Raw genomic sequence first — 20,746 nt, 5'->3', positions numbered from 1 at the left:
TTTTTTGGAGTTTTATGAGCATCCTTCATATTTCTTCTCTAAACTCCATATCTGAGAGACTGACTCATTGGTTGGCTGTTTTCCAGTCATCAGAATTGCCATCTTCATTCTCTATGCCTGATGCTGGCCAGCATTGTTTCCCCATTGTCATACTTGTATTGTGGGTTTTTCTATGTGTTGTGGTATTCATTAGCTAAATGATTTGCACTGCCATGCTTCTCTAGCTACACCCTTTCTGGGCAGGTCAACTCACCTCCCAGGAAGGGGAGCCCTCCATGGATGATCAAATCTTAGGCCCAGACTCAGCAGAGAAGATAGTCCAGAGAGATATGCTGGGCTTCAGAGATCTAGCACAGTTCCTAGTGTGATTTTTTTCCTGTGTGTTGCAGTGGGGTTTATTCATTAGAAAGAGAGCATGGCAGCGAAGTGAAGTTAAGCTAAATGCTCTTCTGGAGCCTCTAGGAGAGCGATTTCGCTGGGCCCTTTTCAGCCCACTCATGAGAGGTTCAGGAAACAGAACAGTGGAAAAACATGCACAGAAAACACTTATAGTCTCTCACAGTTGGGAACTAGTCAGGTAAGCGCTGATTTCTACAGCCTGACGTCACAGACAGGCGACCTGCCTTTCTGCAATTTACTGCTGATTTCCGGTTTTCACTCGAGGACACAGTTCTTTTTGGCTTTCCAGCCCCACCTGGGTTACTCTAGGAGAGCAATTTTACTGGGCCCTTTTTTGCCCACTCACAAGAAGTTCAGGACACAGGACAGTAGAAAAACATGCACCGGAAACACTCACAGTCTATAGCAGTTGGGAACCAGTCGGGCAGGTCAACATTTCATATATTTATTTTTACTAAGAAATTTCAGAAAACCTGTTGACAGTTGTCACAATCTTAAAACAATCCCTGATTTGTGTTAAAACAATTTTGAAATGGGCCTATCATACTGAATTTCTTTACTAATTTTATTGGAAACTACCATTTGGAATCAAGACTACACATAGCGCAAACTGCTGTCTATAACCCTGTGAAACTTTTAATCCATGCCAGAATACCTTAAATTCTAGGAAGTAATAAAACCTTTATTGACTAGAGAAAAGCATATGAACAAAATTCATTTTTCTCTTTTAGGGAAATTTGGGTAGCATCTTGGTACCTAATATTACACGATGAATAAAACAGATAAAGTACCTGTTATCATATCATTTAGAGTCTGAGAGAAAACATATAGACAAATACACTAAAAATTAAGTACACAAGATGCCAAAAAAAAAAGTACAAAAGTAAAGCACTTGCTTTGCATGCAGTCAACCCCAGTTCAATTGCCAGCACCACATTCAGTCACAGGACTGGTCTCTGACCACAGAGTCAAGAATAAATCTTGAGTACCTCTAGGTATTCTGCCCCACTACACACACACATAGACACACACATAAAACACACACACACATCAGCATACAGATTGTCATTAATACTAATAAGTAAAAGTGACTACTTGAAAGCAAACTAAAGAAAGACCTAATTCAGGTTTAAGACCTAAAGGGGTTTTGAAGAGGGAAACTCAAAAAGTGCTTCTCAGTGAAAATACCATGTATTATGTATTATGTTCCCCTTTCCATAGAGGGAAAAAGTTATCCAAATAAAAACAACTTTACTGAAAGTGAGACTCAGTACAATACCTTAAGAAAAGAACAGATGTATTTGAGGAATAGAAAAGAATTGGTTTGTAGGAATATGCCATGTTGTATCAGAAAGATCACTCAGTTGACTTAAGATGGAAAACATAAAATGACTTGCAGATAGATCTTGACAATCTACAAATGTAAGTGTGGTAACATGTACTATCAGCCAATATCAGGACCAGAAATGGAAGCTCATTTTGTTAAAATGATTATAGATCTGTAAACTAGATTCAGAGTTGTTTCAATTTTTATTCTGACTTCAAATCTTGTCCTATCTATGTTGTCAAATTATTTATACAATATTTACTACAGCGAGAACTCTGCCTTATTGTAAGTGGTGTTTACTCAAAAAGGAAAGCCTTTTATAATTACCAAACTGAAGATTCACTAAATTGCAAGGAGGCATCTTAGTATTCTGTTCTAGCTTGCAACTCATCAACTGTCAGCTTTTGTTTCTAAATCTCCCATGAGAAGGAAGAGGGTTTTGTGGATCCCTGTCCTATCAGTGAAATTAAAGCTATGATTAGTTCAAGTGTTCTATTTTTTATTAAAATAAGAAACAAACTGATAAAAATTGGGTTTTTTTTTTGGATGCTTGGATTATTCATAGGAATAAACAGATGTAGTCATTGTACCACCATTTGCTAATCTCTTAGAGGATTCCTTCCTAGTTTTTTTTCTCTTGAGAACAATGAGCTATATATTTTGACTCAACTAATCCCCACTACCACTGCTAGATCATTCATTTAGTTTGAAATGGTCAAGGTTATGAAAGGAATGTAATGTCATCAGCTCAGTGAACATCAAATTGTGAAATAGTCTCCTAAATAGAAGTGTGAGACCAGTACTGAGAGAGGCTATTTATGTACTTAGTACCTAAAAATTAGTATTTAAGTATACTGACCAGTAGACAAATAACATCTATTTTTGGCCTTCCTGCAAGTATATAGTTTATTAATCATATTAGTCAACTTTCTGGTACTAGTAGAAAATAACAGAAATGAAGTAATAAGAAAAATAACTACACTAACAACTATCATGACAATGATAATGAATGAAAAAAGAATTTCTGTCTGAAATAGAGGCAGGGAGTGGGGGAAGATATTGAGGAGGGCATTGGTGGTAGGAAGCTTGCACTAGTGAAGGGAAATGTTCTTTTTATGACTAAAATCCAACTACAATTATGTTTGTAATCATGGTGCTTAACTAAAAAAAATATTGTAAAAAAAAGAATCTACTCAGAATCATACAGTTAAAAGTATTTGCTCATATGAAAATCTACTTCTTCATAAATATCATAATGTTTGAATCACTGTTTCATAGAATTCCCCATAGAGGAAAATAAATCTTAGTATTTAATCATTTATATGGATGTCTTTTAAAAGAGCTAGAAATATAGTTTAAAATAATGTCAACTATTTACTTGAGATGATTTTTCAATGCCACTGAAAAATATTTTAATATTGAGCTCAGTTTGGTATTTTTAAGATAATATTTCTTTGCTTTTATCTTATTCCAGAAATGTTCAACCTGAACTGAAGTCTCTGGCAGTGGGTTTTCATTCGCTAATTATCCGAGCACTAGGTATGCTGCGTATGTTGAGTGTAAGTTCAGGGTGTAAATATTCATGGCAAAACTCAACGGAGGACTGTAATTATCTCCAATTTTAAGAAAGTATTGTAAAGCGTACAATGCAGAACTGATTGTACAAACAAAAGCAATCATAGAAGAGTTTAAAAAACATTTCTTATCATAAATCATAACTAATTAGAAAAGAAAATGGATATCACACAGACACAAAATTGGATTAATTTTAGTTAAAGTAAACCTGGTAAACACAAGAAAATATCAGATTTTGTATCCACTTGCATAACACAAAGACAGGTGCTTAGGTGATCTGCAGAAGTTTTCGTCTTTGAAACTTGGGGGTGTTTCTTCCAGGAGCTGATCTGAAAGATAACTTTGATTTCCCACTGAAGGGACTGATGCCCAAAGGAACTCTGGAATCTGGGAGTGTGATTAGGTTGGAATGATCAAATATAACAGTTGTGGACTTGCACAGCCCAACTCTATTATTCTCTAAGGCTTTAGCAAGAAACTTCTTAAAGCTGTGAAATAAAAGAGGAAATAAGAACCCAAGCCTAAACAGGATCTTGAAGTTAAGGGTTGCTTAAAGAAAAGAAAGTTCAAGAAATGATGGGTTTTCTGGCCCAAGATTATGAAAGTGACTCCAAAATTTAAAGAACTATATGTGACTATTCAGCTGAAGTGATTGTACAAACTCAGGGTACTGGCCCTTTTTCCCTTGCACCCATTGGTCATTGATATCACAAAGATTCTTGTGGGTATAACAATGTTCCACTCTGAGCGTAGCCCTGAGAACTGTCAGAGCTTATCCTGGAAGTAGAAGCAGGCTCTGTCCACTGAGACTACCACTGCAGGCCCATGGAAGCAGGATTCGTCAGTGTCTGGGATCCTGAAAAGCAAAGGATGCACCTCGTTGTGGTAAAATACAATGGAGATAGTTGAGGAAGTTTATTTGGGGAGAAAGCCCCAGGTTCCCCAGGGTAATAAAGAGGAAATAAGAAAGGCAAGGAGAGAAAGGGTCCCACTTACTCTCATCTTGCAATCTTCCTGGAAGTTTTCCTAGAAAGTGTATCTGAAAGAAAGTGATTCTATGATATTAAAATGAAACCCTATAGGAGAAATTCCTGTACACATATAAAAAAAGGAAAAAGATATTCTGGTTTTTTCTAGCACAAGTGTTCTCTCTTGAACAAATATATATCTCTCAATCTTTCTCTTTGTATATTGAGTATTTTTCTTTCAATAGAATTATTGAAAATTTAACACTTATTTTTCACTTTTCAATGAGTGGATACAATTTGTAAAGACCTAACAAACTTAGCATTTTTCTAGAGCCAGTTTTCTCTAATTATTGTTAGCCACCAACCCCGAAGATGACAATACTCTTATATCATGAAGGTTGAATAACATTAAATGAAATCATTAAAATTATAAAGTCCTAAACTGACATTTTTATATACTGGCATAAAGTTGAAAAATCATTCATCAAAATACAAAAAAAAATGAGGTAAGACTTTGAGTGCTATAATTCTATTATCCAAAACATAAATCTTCATCAACATTTACCTAGTTTTTTAAACCAAATTACAATCTTATTAACAAGGAGTTAATGAATTTATTTATTAAGATAACAGTAAAAGAACAGCTTCCCTCCCCAAGATAATTTTTGTCCTCTTGACAAGCTTCACTTTCTGCAAGATAAAAAAAATCAGGTTATGCACAGATCACTGAAGACCTAAGTATTCTATGATCAGAACATTGACAGGAGTAATATTCAGCATCACAAGCCCTAATATGTACCTATATGTACCAGTTCATGCTGGTTCCAAGGAATTAAAAAGTGCACATGCTCAATTGAGATAACTTCTTTCTTTCCTTTTTTTTATTTTTTAGTTTTTCTTATTTTTTTTTCTTTTTAATTTTATTGAAGACAAAGATACAAAGAAAGGACAAGGTCAAGTTACAGTGAGAAGGCAATCACCCATAAACAGAATTCTCAAAGAAATCCTCTTGCTGACACCTTAATTTTGAGTTTTCAGCCAAAAAAAAAATAAGAAAAATAAAACAAAATACATGCACATTTCCTTTGTCCCTCGAGATAACTTATAGGTTCATGAGTTCTAGAAACATCACTGAAGCTGTCAGGAAACCAGGGAACCTATGGCAAAGGTACGTCTGTGTTTTCTGAATAGTGGTTCACACTGTTGACTCTCACCTTGGGTGTTTTTAGAAATAAATTTTTAAAAAGCTTCCTTTTGTAGTAGCTGAGCTGAGGAAATTTTTCTTTCCCTCTAAGTCTCCACTTATTATTCTTACTATTCTTATCATTCCCTATAAGCCTCCTTTACCTTAAAAAAGTACATCTGAAGCAACAAACTCCCATGTTTTTCTGGCATTTTTCTTTTTTACAAAGCATGCTTAATTTATTTTAGAATATTGTACTTTTCTATGTGTGTTGACAGAATAGTATGGATAAATACATTTAGATTATTTTAGAGACATTTGAGATCTCTAATAGACACTGGAAAAGTTGTTCACTATTTTCAACTTATATATAACCTAAAATGTATCTATAGAGTATCACAGAGAGATAGATGAGATTTGTACTTTGGATTTCCATCTTCTCTTTTGTTGCAGGAGGGATTCCAGCTCCAATATATTTTGGGATTCTGGTAGATAAAGCTTGTTTGAAGTGGTCTATAAATCGCCATGGGAAGCAAGGATCCTGCAGAGTCTATAACTCTGAATTTTATGGGTAAGTTGTCACAAATATATATCATTAAATAATTTATCCTTTGTCCGTATTCCTGAAAGGAGATTGTCAGTTTCACAGTAACAATAGTATTAATTACAATAGCCATTATTTATTAAACTTTGTGTTCATATTGTTGAGGCAAAATGTATCTTATAGAAGGTATATGAAATAAATTACAAAAAGAACAAGTAACTTGTTCAAAACTACATATCCATTAACAAAAACAATCTTTTTATTTCTAAACAAACCTCCAAAGACTAAAAACAATTATATCCAATGACCTCTAGATTCTTTTGTAAAGGACAAAAATGCTAGATGAAATAGCATTTATGAATAACTAGGGGAAAGAAAGACTAAATATTCTATACTGCTTATTCATAGGCAAACAAAAATATGGTCATCTAGGAAAAAAAAGCACGTATCTTAAGAAAAATCAATAGACTAATCAAAAATATAAGTTTAACATATGAAATCATAGTATTGAATTATGGTAGAATATTTTTATTCTTCAGAAATCCAAATTGTTTCAAAGTATAATCCAAATATTCAAAACCATAATCTGGGAGTTGGTTTGGAGATCGGGTCACTTCCAGATGGTTCTGAGAGGTTATACCTGGCTCTATGCTCGAGTGATTCCTGGAAGTATTCAAGAGACTGTATGCAATGCAGGAAATAAAATCTGCATTACCGGAATTAAAAAACAGGCAACTTAATATATCTCTGGCCATGATTTTTCCTCTACCACAAAGTATTACAATAGTTTTTAATTTCACTATTAGGTTTTATTTTTGTTAGAAGGATGTAGAGGACCATAAGGGCAAAGCCAAGGGCTCTCAGGAGATAATTTGCTTCTATTTTAATAAAATTTAAAGACAAAAATCAAATTTTAAAAGTGTAACTCATGGGCTGGAAGGGTGGCTCAGTGGTAGGGTATTTCCCTTGCACACTGATGACCTAGGATAGACTGCTATCCGATCCCCCAGAGTCCCACCAATATGGTCCCCAGAGCCAGGAGCAATTTCTGAGAGCAGAGCCAGGAGTAACCCCTGAGTGTCACTGGATGTGGCCCAAAAACAAAAAAAATTGTAACTCATAATAGAGACTTAAGCTAAGTCCCCTACATATATAAAGTACTCATAAAAACAAATGCTATACACAAGCCTGCAAGCCTGGAGACCTTTGGCTTTCTGTCCAGCACCATTGTATCCTATCCCTAAACCAAGGAATGGCCCCATCTCATGTACATTTATCTTCTAAACACAACACCATTTAAGCACAGTAGCATACATACAAAAAATTACTAAATACATCTCTTATATTGGGGAAGATAGAATATAGCACTGCTATTTCTCATAAGATAACACCTAGATCTACACTTGGAAACTACTTCCAGCATGGGTGCCACATGTAAGGTAAACATCCTACTGCTGTGCTATTGCTCTGGCCTGAATTATTTGTTGTTGTTATTGTTGTCTCTTTTGTTTTTGGTTTGAATCCACACCTGGCAGAGCTCAGGGGTTACTCCTGGCTCTGCTCTCACAAGTCACTCCTGGCAGGATCGGGGGACTATATGGGATGCCGGGACTTGAACCGCTGTTCGTCCAGGGTAGGCCACGTTCAAGGCAAATGCCCTACCACTTTGCTATTGCTCAGGCCCCAGAATTATTCTTAATGGTAAAAGTGAAAGCATTTCCACTGAGATAGAGTACAAGACAAAGATGCCTACTGTCTCTATTTGTATTATAAATCCTAGCAAAAGCCATCAGGCAAAAAAATGAAATTGAAAAGATCCAAATTGGACAAGAAGTAAATTGTATCTATTTACAGATGACCATAATAATAATCTATTGAAAACTAAGAAGTTCACCAAAAGACTCCTAGAAACAATAAATCAATGTGGCAAAGTGGTCAGATATTAATTTAATACACAAAAATCTGTTGCATTCCTATATACAAATATTGAATCATAGAAGAATTTAACTTATTTAAAAGTACCTAGGAGTCTAGGGATATACCTTAGGAACACAAAAACACATATTAAAATGTCCTCTGCATGCCTATGTTCATTGCAGCTCTATTTTCAATAGGCAGACTTTGAAAATAACTCAGATGCCCAACAACAGATGAGTAACTAAAAAAACTATGGGGCATATACACAATGGAATACTATGCAACTGTCAGGAAAAATGAAGTCATGAAATTTTCCTATATATGGATGAACATGGAAACTATTATGCTGAGTTAACTGAGTCAGATGGAGAGAGACAGACACAAAATAGTCTCACTCATCTGTGGTATTTAAGAAAAATAAAAGATAGTGTAGTAATAATACCCAGAGACAATAGAGATGAGGTTTGAAAGGGCCAACACATGATATAGAGCTTACCACAAAGATTGGTAAGCACAGTTAGAGAAATAACTACACCAACAATTATCATTATGATGGTAGTGAGTGAGATAAATAGAATGCCTGTCCAGACGACAGAGAGTGGGAGGAGGAATGAGATGGGACATTGGTGTTGGGAAGGTTGCACTGGTGAAGGAATTGTACAATTTTATGACTGAAACCCAACTATAAACATGTTTGTAATCATGGTGCTTAAATAAAGATATTATTTAAAAGAATAAATAAAAATAAAAGTACCTAGAAGTCGGCCTAACAAAAGAAGCGAGAGACATACTTTGAAGACTTTATAACACTTAAAAAAGAAATTGAAGAAGACCTTAATAAATGGAAAGGCATTCATTTCTTGTGGATTGAAAGAACCAATAATGTCAAGATGACAATCCTTCTTAAGCTACTGTATAATTTCCAATGCAATTTCTGTCCAAATTCAGACATTCTTTAAGGACTTAGAACAGTAAAACATAAAATTTATGTGGAATATGAAAAGCCTTAAATGGTCAAAACTATACTGAAAAATAAGCTATAAGTCATTTAACTTCCTAGTTGAAACTATACTGATAGAACCATACTGATCAAAATAGCATAATAAACTTTATGACCAGTAAGTCAGAACAGAATATTCAAGGACAAACTCCCACACATGTGGTCAGCTAATTTTTGGCAAAGAATCTGAGTACATGTCATGGAATAAAAACAGCCTCTTCCATAAATGTTGTAGGGAGAATTATATAATCACATGTAAAAAATTAAGGCTGGATTCATATCTAGCACCTTACACAAAAGTCAACTCCAAAATGACTCAAAGACCTTGAGATCAGTCCTGAGTCTATCTGTGAAGTAGAGTGAGGGAAATATAGGCAGAACATTCCAAGACCTAGACCTCAAAGGAGTCCTCAACGGTATGAAGCCATCTGCAAAGCCTACTGAATAAAAGCTAAACAAATGGGAGTACATTAAGCTAAAACATTTCTGTGTGGCAAAAGAAACTAGTAGGGGCTAAAACTAAAAGACAACTGAGTGGGAGAAAATAGTAGCACTCAACATATTAGATACAGTATTGCTATCCAGGATATATAATGTACTCATAAAGATCAACCAAAAAATACCTAAAACACCCATCAAAATTGGGTGTTCTCTAAGGAATACCAATAGGCACATAAAAATGTTCATAATAATATTTCTCTAACATTTTATTGGGAGATTCAAATCAGGATGACAATGAGAATAGCACATATTAAAAAAATACTGAAAACAATCTGTGTTGGAGAGAATGTAGTGAATAGGAACTTTTGTCTACTGCTGGTGGAAATATTGTCCAGTCTAGGCTCTCTGGAACAGTATAGAATGTTTTCAGTAAACTTGGAATTAACCGGTTATAAGACAGCAATTCTACTTTCAGCTATCTAACAAAAAAATATACATTCAAAACAACATATGTATCCATTTTTTTTTTTTTTGGTTTTTGGGCCACACCCGGCAATGCTCAGGGGTTACTCCTGGCTGTCTGCTCAGAAATAGCTCCTGGCAGACACGGGGGACCATATGGGACACCGGGATTTGAACCAACCACCTTTGGTCCTGGATTGGCTGCTTGCAAGGCAAACAACGCTGTGCTATCTCTCCGGGCCCCATATGTATCCATTTTTTATTCTAACACTCAATATAGTAGCTAATATTTGGAATCAATCTAGGGATGTCAAGAATAAAATATGGATTATGAAGTTGTAATACACAGAAGTATGTGTATATATACTAACATACTATACAACTATAAGGAATGATTAACTCATATCATTTTCTGCAACACAGATGGAACTGGAAAATATATCAAAGTAATTAAAACAAAAAGGAAGAATAAAAGCAAGATATCACATATACATGGTATTTAGAATAACAAGATGAGGGAAGGCAATGATTAAAGGGAAAGCACCTAGATCACCCTTAGTCCCAGAGGATAGGAGGATTAGGAAAGAAATAGAGTAACGGGGAGAGGGAGAAGAGGCAGATGAGAAAGGACGGGTGAGAGACAGAGGTCAAGGTGCTTCAGGTACATTGGTGGTGTTAAGGATAGCTAAATATCCAAATCACATAGTCAATAAAACTGAAATTATGAGACCCAAACTTTAATAACAAACCTTTAAACAGTGCCTGTCAAGATGGAAGATTAGGGTTTGGGTGCAGAGGAAGAAACTTGGAAACATCAGTGGAGGGAAGTTAATACAGGATGGTATTGGTGCTGAAATATTATAGGTCTAAAACTCAGCTCTGAATAACTTTGTAAGTCACCTTGATTGAATATGATTTTTTAAATAAGTAAAAAATATTAATGCTGGCAAGCAACTAGAACAGCTGGAATTTTCTTTCATTGTTTATGGGAATACCAAATGATATGACTGTGTTGAAAGAAAATCTGGTCATTTTTAGAAAAATAAATATAGATGTTTTGTGTGAACAATCATATTTCTAGATATGTAACCAAATGGTCTGGAAACATATGTCCCTACAAAAAGCTGCATTTGAATATTTGTTTCAGCTTCATTCATGATTGCTGAAACGTGGAAGTAATCAAATTGTCCTTTGGTAGGTGAATGCATTAACTTTGCTAACTTTGTGCAGCAGATATTGTTCAGAAATTAGGTGTATTATCAAATTACAAAAGATAAGGCACAATCTTAAACATTACATAAAAAAGTATATTAACAATCTACAAATCATATTGTCCAATTCTATGGGCTTCTTCATATAGTTTTCCACATGCTAGCCTGCTGGAAACAATTACTACTCTTTAGAACTTTGTACCTTACTCATAGTTCTGATCATTTTCCTTTCGGCCAGCTTGTGTACATTGTTATACTGCAGTGACAGTGTATTTTATTTGTTCTCATTCATTAATTTATTTATTTGGTATGTTGTCACACCCTGAAGTGTCCAGGGGCTATTTGTAACTCTGTAATCCCAGCAGTGCTCAGGCAACCATTTGTTGGCAGGATTAAATACAGGTCTGTCTGCAAAGCATGTTCTCCAGCCTATTTAGATAAATCACTTAAAATCTCAAATTGGATAAGCATAAGACCTGTAATACACCACCTCTTTACCTGCTTTTCCCCAAATGTAAGGTAGTCTTTTGCATCACTTTGGTCCTTTAAAAACTTCGCTAACTCATTTTATTTCTTTTTTTTATTATTTATTTATTATTTATTTATTTATTTATTTATTTATTGGCAGAGTCCAAACCGTTTTATTTCTCCCGTCTGGAGGGTGTTGGTGGGGTGGTCGGGAGGGGAGTTGGCACAAGATTGCGGGAGGTGGGGCCTGCCTAGGGCAGGAAGGCAGGCAGGCAGGGAGGAGAGGGGTCGCAGCAGGCGAAGGTGGAGCCGTTCCAGCCCACGTTGGCCGCGTTCATGTCGTAGTAATTGATGTAGATCCTGTTGGGGCTGATGCGGAGGCGCTCGCTCAGGAGGTTGCATAGTAGCTTACTGTAGGTGCGGTTCTGTGGGCCCCGATATTGCCGATGCTGTGCAGGCTGCAGAGCGCGCAGGGCTCGCTGGAGCCGCCGAAGGCCATGAGCTGGTCTGGCAGCACGTGCACGGCGATGTACTGGGCCGGCTTGCCGGTGGCCTGCGCCAGCTGCTGCGTGAGCTCGGAGAGAAGCCCGTCGGGTACCGAGGCGCGGGCTACGTTCGTGTTCACAATGAACATGGGCATGATGGCGGTGGAGCAGCGACGAGCTAGAATCTATGCCTTTATTTTTTTTAAATGTCTGTCCTACATATACATATGTGAGCACATACATTTTTATTCCCTTTTTTTTTTTTTTTTTTAGGTTTCTTTCTTTTTCTTTTTCTTTTTTTTTAATAGTTTTTGGGTATGTGACCTGTTTCTGTTATCCCCTCTGTCCACCCCCAAATGCACCGACAATATAATGTAGCACCATTTCTCCCTGCAAAGGCACACTAAAAAAAGGGGAAATCTTACATATAAAAAAAGAGCTCTTATCTACTAGAGATAGGAACTCATAGTTGTTTACAATACAGGGATATCTCCTACCTTGAAAATATGCCATGTGGAATCAATTTAGACCCCAGGTAATTAGATACCATTCATCCAGCCTTGAATCCTGGATCCCAGACATAGAAATGGCATAGTTCTTCACAACAGCTGCAGGAAACAAATCCCATCCGGGACAGCCTTAATACTGCAGGGTCACCAACAAAGGCCAGCTCTAACATGATATCCTGACAACGAGGAAAATGTGAACAACTTGACCTTAGAGCAGATTAGCCTACCTTACCAGCTAACGACAAGACAAAACCAGAAGACTTGTCACCCTTTGGTAGGTCCAAAAGCCAAGATTGCGATTTACAGATGACTGGCTGCTAGAACCATGACCAGACTGTATACATCTTGGGAACAATAAAAAAGCCCCAGTTTAGGGTTTGAACTATGACCTGCACAATAAACATGATCCCCAGTTCCAAAGGTCTGGCAGAGACAATTGTAACGAAATGGGGCTTCTGGAAACACAAAGAAAGACGCTATCCTAGGTGCCATCCTAGGTTCAGTGCAAAGACCAAGATCACCAACCACAGAAGATGGATTAAAATGACACTGAGGGAACAAAACCTCTAGAACCACAAAGACTGACTTCATCATAAGTCCCACCTCTGGATCTGTGCAGATACTGAGACCTCTAAACACAGAGGTCTGATTGTCTCACCCAGGATGGAGCAGAAGTCTTCCACACACCACAAAAGCACCACCGGGAGAGTAAATGATCCTGAACAGAGTCTATAGTTGATCCCATGACAATATACTCTAAGGACGGAGAAACCTCATATTTCTTAGGCCAAGTGAATTTCTTTTCGAATGACCCCAATATTTACTGTGCCAGGGCAGGAGGGAAAAAATAAAAATACAATAAGCACAAAACCTTGGTTATTTTTTATATATTATTTTTTTATCTTCATTTATTATTATTATTATTATTATTGTTATCTACCTATCTATTTTTGGTCAATTTCTCTGTTTGGGTGTGATTATTGAAATTGTTGTCCCCAGTTATACTTATTTTTTTCTCTTACTTTCTTTTCTTTCTTTATGTGCTATGCCATGTTTCTTATTTCAAGACCATGGCATGTTTTCATTTGTTTGTTTGTTTTTCTTTGTTTTGTTTTGGTTTTTTTTTGTTTGTTTTTTTTGTGGTGCTTATCGATATAGCTGGAGTCCTCACTGGATATTTGACACTTCTTTTGGTACTGGTGGAGTGTTTCATTCTTTTTCTCCTTCATCTCTCAAATCGATGATGAGAGCCTCTAGAAGGATTCCGCCCATTTTCGGCGTATTAGACTCTTACCCCAATTTATTACTTTTCTCTTTTTCAAACAAAACCACGCAACTTGAACTAGCTAGTCCTGCCTCCAGTTAGAGGGGGAAATAAGGGAGGCATCAAGACCAAACTAAGTGCAAGACTACTAAGTAGTAGGTTAGATACAGAGGGGACCACATATTCTAGCCGCCCTGGGGGTGAGGGAAGAGGAAATGGGAGGTAAGACAAAAACGGAGGTGTAGGGAGGACAATTTGGTGATGGGAATCCCCCCTGATTTTATGTAAATATGTACCTAAAATATTATTGTCAACAATATGTAAGCCACTATGATCAAAATAAAAATTATATTAAAAAATACAAAAATATTCAAAAAAAATCTCAAGTTGGAGGTGAATAGATAATACAGTCTATGAGGCTCTTCTTGTCTTGCAATAGGTGTACTGGAGTTCTCTCTCCAACACCCTGTTCGCTTCTCTGAATCCCTCCATGAGTGATCCCTAATCAGAGAGCCAAGAGAAAGCCCCCAGCACTACCAGATTTGATATAAAAATCACCTAAAATCTAAAACTTATATGATTCATCTATTCATCTTCAATTATATATGAGCTACACAAAATATATTTCATCTAAAGCTTGTCAACATTTAGTTGATAATGTCATGAGACCACTTAATACTCCCTATCTTCTGGAGACAGTGCTCATCTATCTTTCATGCTCATTGTAATCATCTCAGAAACTTAAAAATTCCATTTTATGTTCCCAACGTCATAGATTTTTAATTTGTCAAGGAGTTTGGCCTTCGCATATAAATTTACATTTTTCTATTTGTGGGGCTAGAGCAATAGTGCATTGGGGAGGGCACTTGTCTTGAACATAGAGGATCTAGGTTCAATCCCTAGAATCCTATATGGTCCTCCAAGCCTTACCAGAAGTGATTCGTGGGCACAGAACTAGGAGTAAACCCTGACCATCACCTAGTGTGCCCCCCAAAAATAGATTTCTACTTGTGATCTTAACATGCAACCAAAGAATTAAAGTACTAATATATACATGTGATATATAATTTTGTGATTATTGTTATTACTTAACAAAACTTCATAGGTCTTATTGCAAGGCCTAATAGACTGCATTATACCTAGAAGCAAATTTTGGTTTCGGCTCAATCCATATGTATTTCATTGGATCAATCATTTCAATACTTCACATCTTTTACTATCTGTTCCCAGACAAACTGATCTTTGAGAAACTTTATCACACCAAATATTGTTACTTACTTTAAGGAAAACCCCTAGATAGATTATTGACCATCCTTAGTTTCTGTGATCTAATAATCCTTGTAAAAAGCACTTTTTAAAAAGGTATCTTTTTAACCATAAAAAAAGAATAACTAGAATTGCCTTTTAACTATTAGTATGTGTAGTTGTAATTCCAAACACCTTTTTCTTTCAAATGCTACCTACTAGAAACCAACATTTTTTCCATTCATCCACACAATTTGCAATGAAAATTGACTATCTTCTCTCTTCACAGATATACCTTCTTGGGCTTGACGATGATCTTAAAATTCTCATCACTTTTCATATATTTTCTATTAATTTCTGCTATGAAGAAAAAGTATCAAGGAGAAGATGCCAAGACATTAGAAAATGGCGGAAAAGTCACAAATGAAGTGAACACGGATTCCTTAGAAAAGGAAGGACATTTATTCCCCTCCCGCAGGGTGCACAAGGACACAGTTATGTAAAGGAGTAAATGGACCTTTGTTACTCTTTTCAACCATGTTTTAGTAAAACAATTACTACCGTATTTTCCAGCACATAAGACGACTTTTGAAACAAAAAAAAATCAACAGAAAATCAGGGTCGTCTTATACGCCGAGTATATCCCGAAAAATGTTTCAATATGCCACTAAGCGAAAATTGTCTGAATATTGCCACAAACGAATTTTCCAACTCCATCCTTCACCAATCACTGCAAGGCTGCTCGGACCGCCTCTCTAACTCAGCCAATCTGAGCAGGCTTTTGATGCATGCAAATTAGACAATGTTCTGGACCCGAATCTACACTGTCAAAAGCCTGCTCAGATTGGCCAGAGTCAGAGAGGAAGTGTATTACAGTAGAACCTTTGAACCTTTGCTTGTTGTGATTGGCTCACTGTGGTACATGAGCACAGGAACACCTGCAGCACATGCAGCACAGGAACGTTCTGTCTGTTACAGTGAATATAGGCCTAAATCTATGTTTTAACTGCAAAATTAGGGGGTCGTCTTATACGACGGAAAATACGGTAATTGTTTTAGTAATTCAGAAATATGTTATTTTTTGAGCAATTCTGAGCTCTTCTGAACACTGAACCACTTATGGATATGTACTAATTAAATAAAAAATAAATGAAAAGGAAGGTTGCTACTAATTATAAGGGGCTGTCTCTGTATTTGCTGTTAAAATTAGATTAGACGATTCATACAAATTTAAGGAGAGGTATAGATCGCATAAAGTAAAAAAACAAAGTAGTTGATAAACTATTGTAACTCTTAAAAATACTGGCTAGAAAATAGAGGTAAAAAACAAGAGGAAGGAGCCGGAGAGATAGCATGGAGGTAAGGCAGGTTTGCCTTGCACGCAGAAGGACGATGGTTCAAATCCTTGTGTCCCGTCTGGTCCCCTGAGCCTGCCAGGAGTGATTTCTGAGCATAGACCCAGGAGTAACCCTGAGGCCTGCTATATGTGACCTAAAAATCAAAAAAAAAAAAAAACTAACAAAAAAAAAAAACAGAAAAAGGTAGCCTAAATAAGGAATAAAGGCTGATGCCTTTGTAATTTTTAAAATTGTCTTGGATAATGTAATGGCTGATGCCTTTTTTTAAAACCAGGTTGGACAATGTTATTCAAACCTGGATGTAGTATGATGATGAATTTATGCTATCATAGCCTTTGTTGTAGTGTTTTATTACATATTTCAAAGACGATGAATTCATAACTTGAAATTATGGTTAACAGTATCCTCCGGGGCATCTTTATTAAATAGGTGTATCATTTGCCTAACTAAAAATTGTTGGGGCCAAGAGAGTACAGCAGATAAAGCAAATACTTACCTGACATGTGGCTAATCCCTGCCACTGCATATGGTAGCTCTCCTTAGCATCTTCAGAAGTGATCCCTGACCACAGGAGCAGTTTTGAGTATAGATGTGTTTATTTTAGCACAATAATTTAAATAAATTAATCAAACACTTCTTTTTTGTTTGTTTTTATTTTAATTTTTATTTAAACTACTCGAATATACAAAGTTACTCATAGTTGTGCTTGAAACATACTATGTTTCAGGACCAATCTCAACACCAGTATCAACCTCTCTTCACCAATGTTTTCAGAGTTCATCCCATGTCAGCAACCCCAACCTGTCATCAAAACAGGTCAATTTTTAATTTTGATTGTTAAAGTTTGGGTCACAGGATTTTAGCATTGTTGATTCTGGATTGGATATTTATTCTGTACTTTCTTTTTTTAATTTTTTTATTTAAACAACTTTATTACATACATGATTGTGTTTGGGTTTCAGTCATGTAAAGAACACGACCCATCACCAGTGCAACAGTCCCATTACCAATGTCCCCAAATCTCCCTCCTCCCCACCCAACCCCCACCTGTACTCTAGACCCCTCGTACAATTCTCATTATTAGGAATAGTTGAAAATGTAGTTATTTCTCTAAACTAAACTCATTCCCTGTTTGTGGTTGAGCTTCATGAGGTGAGCTGGAACTTCCAGCTCTTTTCTCTTTTGTGTCTGAAAGTTATTATTGCAGAATTGTCTTTCATTTTTCTTAAAACTCATTAGGATGAGTGAGACTATTCTGCGTCTTTCTCTCTCTCTCTCTCCTCCTCTCTCTCTCTCTGACTTATTTCACTCAGCATAAGAGATTCCATGTACATCCATGTATAGGAAAAACTTCATGACTTCTATCTCTCCCAGCTGTATAAACATTCCATTGTGTATATATACCACAGTTTCTTTAGCCATTCATCTGTGAAGGGTATCTTGGCTGTTTCCAGAGTCCTTGCTATGGTAAATAGTGCTGCAATGAATATAGGTGTAAGGAAGGGATTTTTGTATTGTATTTTTGTGTTCCTAGGGTATATTCCTAGGAGTGCTATAGCTGGATCGTATGGGAGCTCAATTTCCAGTTTGTGGAGGAATCTCCATATTGTTTTCCATAAAGGTTGAACTAGACAGCATTCCCACCAGCAGTGGATAAGATTTCCCTTTCTCTCCACATCCCCACCAAAAGATAATTGAAAAATTACAAGTTTAGCTAGTCAAGCTATAAAGTACATATATATAGGTCCAGAGAAATGGGTATAAGTAGAAAAACTATCTTAACTAAAGGGAAACAAATGTAAATATGAATAAATTTATGTATCCTGAGCAAGGGCTAATATCTAAATCTGACTAAGAGCCAATATCCATGAGTCAAGATGTCACGAACTCAGCTTGAAAAAAATTGTAGTTTATCAAAATGAAATGGAAAAAATAAAGGAAGTGCGGGTAAGAAAATAATAATGCTTTACCGAGGAAAACTTGCAGATGGCTATAGACCCATGAAAAATGATCAGCACAGATCGGAGAATCACTAGTAATACTCTGTATAATAATAATAACACAAAGCAATCAATATTGGCAGGATGTCGAGAAAAAGGAATTTTCATTCAGTGTTGGTAAGTGAAAATGTAAATTTATCCAGCCCATATAGAAAATTATACAGAAATTTCTCAAAAATTAAAAATGGGGCTACCATAGGACCCCATAATCCCACTTCTGGTACTATGCAAAAAAAATTAAACAAGCCACTTATTTAAATATATATGTGCATACCTACATTTATTGAGGTATTATTTACAGTAGCCAAAACTTGGAAAGAGCCCAAGTGCTTAGTGATACGAATGGACAGAAAAGTTGTAGTATAAACACACAATGGGATTCTAATCAGCTGCTAGGAAAAATAAAATCTGGCCTTTACTACAACATGAAAAATATTGGAGAAGCAGATTCTACGAGGAATAAGTCTGGAGGAAGACAAATACCAAATGATTTCACTCATATGAGGTAAATAAGCAAAGCAATGATAGTTTCCAGGGAAAACTGAACTTACACTGATTATAGAACTGAGGTGATCAAGTCCTGTGGAAAGCCACTCTGGACAGGGCAGTCCTAGGGTCAGGAGTGGAGGGATATTAGCATTTGGTCATAGACATGGTCTAGTGTTACACTTGCACATTTTTATAAATATGAAATATGCTTTCTTATAAGACCACATTACTCTCAATTAAAATTACTTGAAAATAAAAATTAAAATGCCTCTTTGTTTCATCTGCCTGTTGTCTTGGGACGAAGTGATGCCTGCATGAATAGCTGGTTGACTGCTCCCTTGTCCCACAGGATTTTCTCATGTCTCTTATTTTTGTATGCAGAGATGACTTTCACAGCCTTTGGGTTTAAAATAAAGAGAGCAAACATTTGCATTCTCCTTTTTTCCTAGGTACACACATCATTATGTTACAGAAATCTGACCAAGGAACAGATTGGCACTTGAATAATTAAAGAGAGCCTCCAGTTTACTTACCTATATGAATTTAGCCTGGAGATAGTCAAAAGGGAAAGAAGCTGGAATACAGTTTATCCAGAACATTTTGTATACTAACTAGCATCATTTAACATTTACTTTGGTTGCTAACTTATATAATAATTGATACAATGAAATGATTAATAGTTTGTTTTAAGTTCCATATAGCTATTAAGAAATTATTTTTGTGACCTTATTTCTGTTCAAGCAACCTGATCAACTCGCTCACATGTTACGTTCAGGTTGTAACTTTGCGATTTCTGATCTATTCATCATTTGTCCAGCAGCATCTACAATGGATCCACTTATTCATCATGCTTCTAATTTTTTCCATTTCAATTGCAGTGCATGCTACAGATTGCCCTTCTTAATTTAGCATGGTAAAAGAATTTGAGAGCAGAGGACATGGCAACAACTGTAAAACACTAAAACATTTTTTTTCTGACTCACCAGCAAATTAAAAAAACATTTATAAGAAAGGAGGAGCCCACTGAACTCCGCTGGATCTCAGATGCCAGCACCCTTCTGCCTCTCTTCTCTGCAGTCCTGCCATTTTCGGCCTGACTTCATCCTGGTTGCGGCTCATCTGCCAGCCTGCCTTCCCGTGAGCCTTCCGTGGAGCCTGCCAGTCCCATGAGCATTCCGTGGAGTTGAGTCGACACGCCCCAGAAAGGGAGGATCCAGTGGAGCTCGTAGCTCCACTCCCCTTCACCACGGTGCACATCATTTTAGCCAATGAATACAACCACAACACGTAGAAAAAACCCGCAATACAAGTGTGACAATGGGGAAACAACGCGGGCCAGTGCCAGACATAGAGAATGAAGATGGCAACTCTGATGACTTTGAGCATGCCAATCAACTAGTCAGTCCTCTCAGATAAGGAGTTTAGTGTTGCAATATGGAAGATGTTCGAAGAACTCAAACAAAGTATAGAAGAGCAACACTAATAAGAATCAAGAGTATATGAAGATAGAAATGAGAAAACTCCAAACTGAAATTTCAGGTCAAATAACAGGTCCTAAAAAACTCAGTAGATGAATTGAAGAAAAACATGGTTGAGCTTTCTCACAGGTTTAACAGGCCAGCTGAGGTTAGAATCAGTACACTGGAAGATGAGATGCATAACAATTCCGATACAGCAGAAGAAATTGGAAAAAAGCCTCAAAGCAAATGATCAAACAATGGAAAAATTACTCAAAGAATGGGAACAGATGAAAATAGAAGTCTATGATAGCTCAACAGAAACAACTTAAGAATCATTGGAAGTCCCAGAGACTCAGGAAGAAAATCTCCAGGAAGAATCAACAGTCAAGAACATCATTAAAGAGAAACTACCAGAGCTAATGAATACATGCGATCAATCCT

The 20,746-nt window shown here is 36.5% G+C and overlaps 2 protein-coding genes across 2 annotated transcripts in view; one reads left to right on the top strand and one right to left on the bottom strand.

The window, feature by feature from the left end:
* The window catches only part of SLCO1B3 (solute carrier organic anion transporter family member 1B3), a 77,908-nt gene extending 61,761 nt beyond the window's left edge, over positions 1-16,147 (top strand). Inside the window, exons 10-13 of the mRNA XM_049782895.1 lie at positions 3,201-3,265; positions 5,906-6,023; positions 15,288-15,555; positions 16,044-16,147. Coding sequence (XP_049638852.1) covers positions 3,201-3,265; positions 5,906-6,023; positions 15,288-15,501 — 397 coding nt within the window. The 3' untranslated portion in view covers positions 15,502-15,555; positions 16,044-16,147. The remainder of the gene's footprint in view (positions 1-3,200; positions 3,266-5,905; positions 6,024-15,287; positions 15,556-16,043) is intronic.
* Positions 11,654-12,157, bottom strand: LOC126022832 (macrophage migration inhibitory factor-like). Its single transcript, XM_049783868.1, is given in 2 exon segments — positions 11,654-11,925; positions 11,928-12,157. Coding segments are annotated over 2 exon segments (387 nt in total). The 5' UTR covers positions 12,136-12,157; the 3' UTR covers positions 11,654-11,746.
* Positions 16,148-20,746: the final 4,599 nt, after the last annotated feature.

Source organism: Suncus etruscus, chromosome 11 (assembly GCF_024139225.1).
Source record: "Suncus etruscus isolate mSunEtr1 chromosome 11, mSunEtr1.pri.cur, whole genome shotgun sequence".
Classification (NCBI taxonomy): domain Eukaryota; kingdom Metazoa; phylum Chordata; class Mammalia; order Eulipotyphla; family Soricidae; genus Suncus; species Suncus etruscus.
The sequence above is the reverse complement of the archived record's forward strand: the minus strand, read 5'-3'. Positions and strand labels throughout refer to the sequence as shown.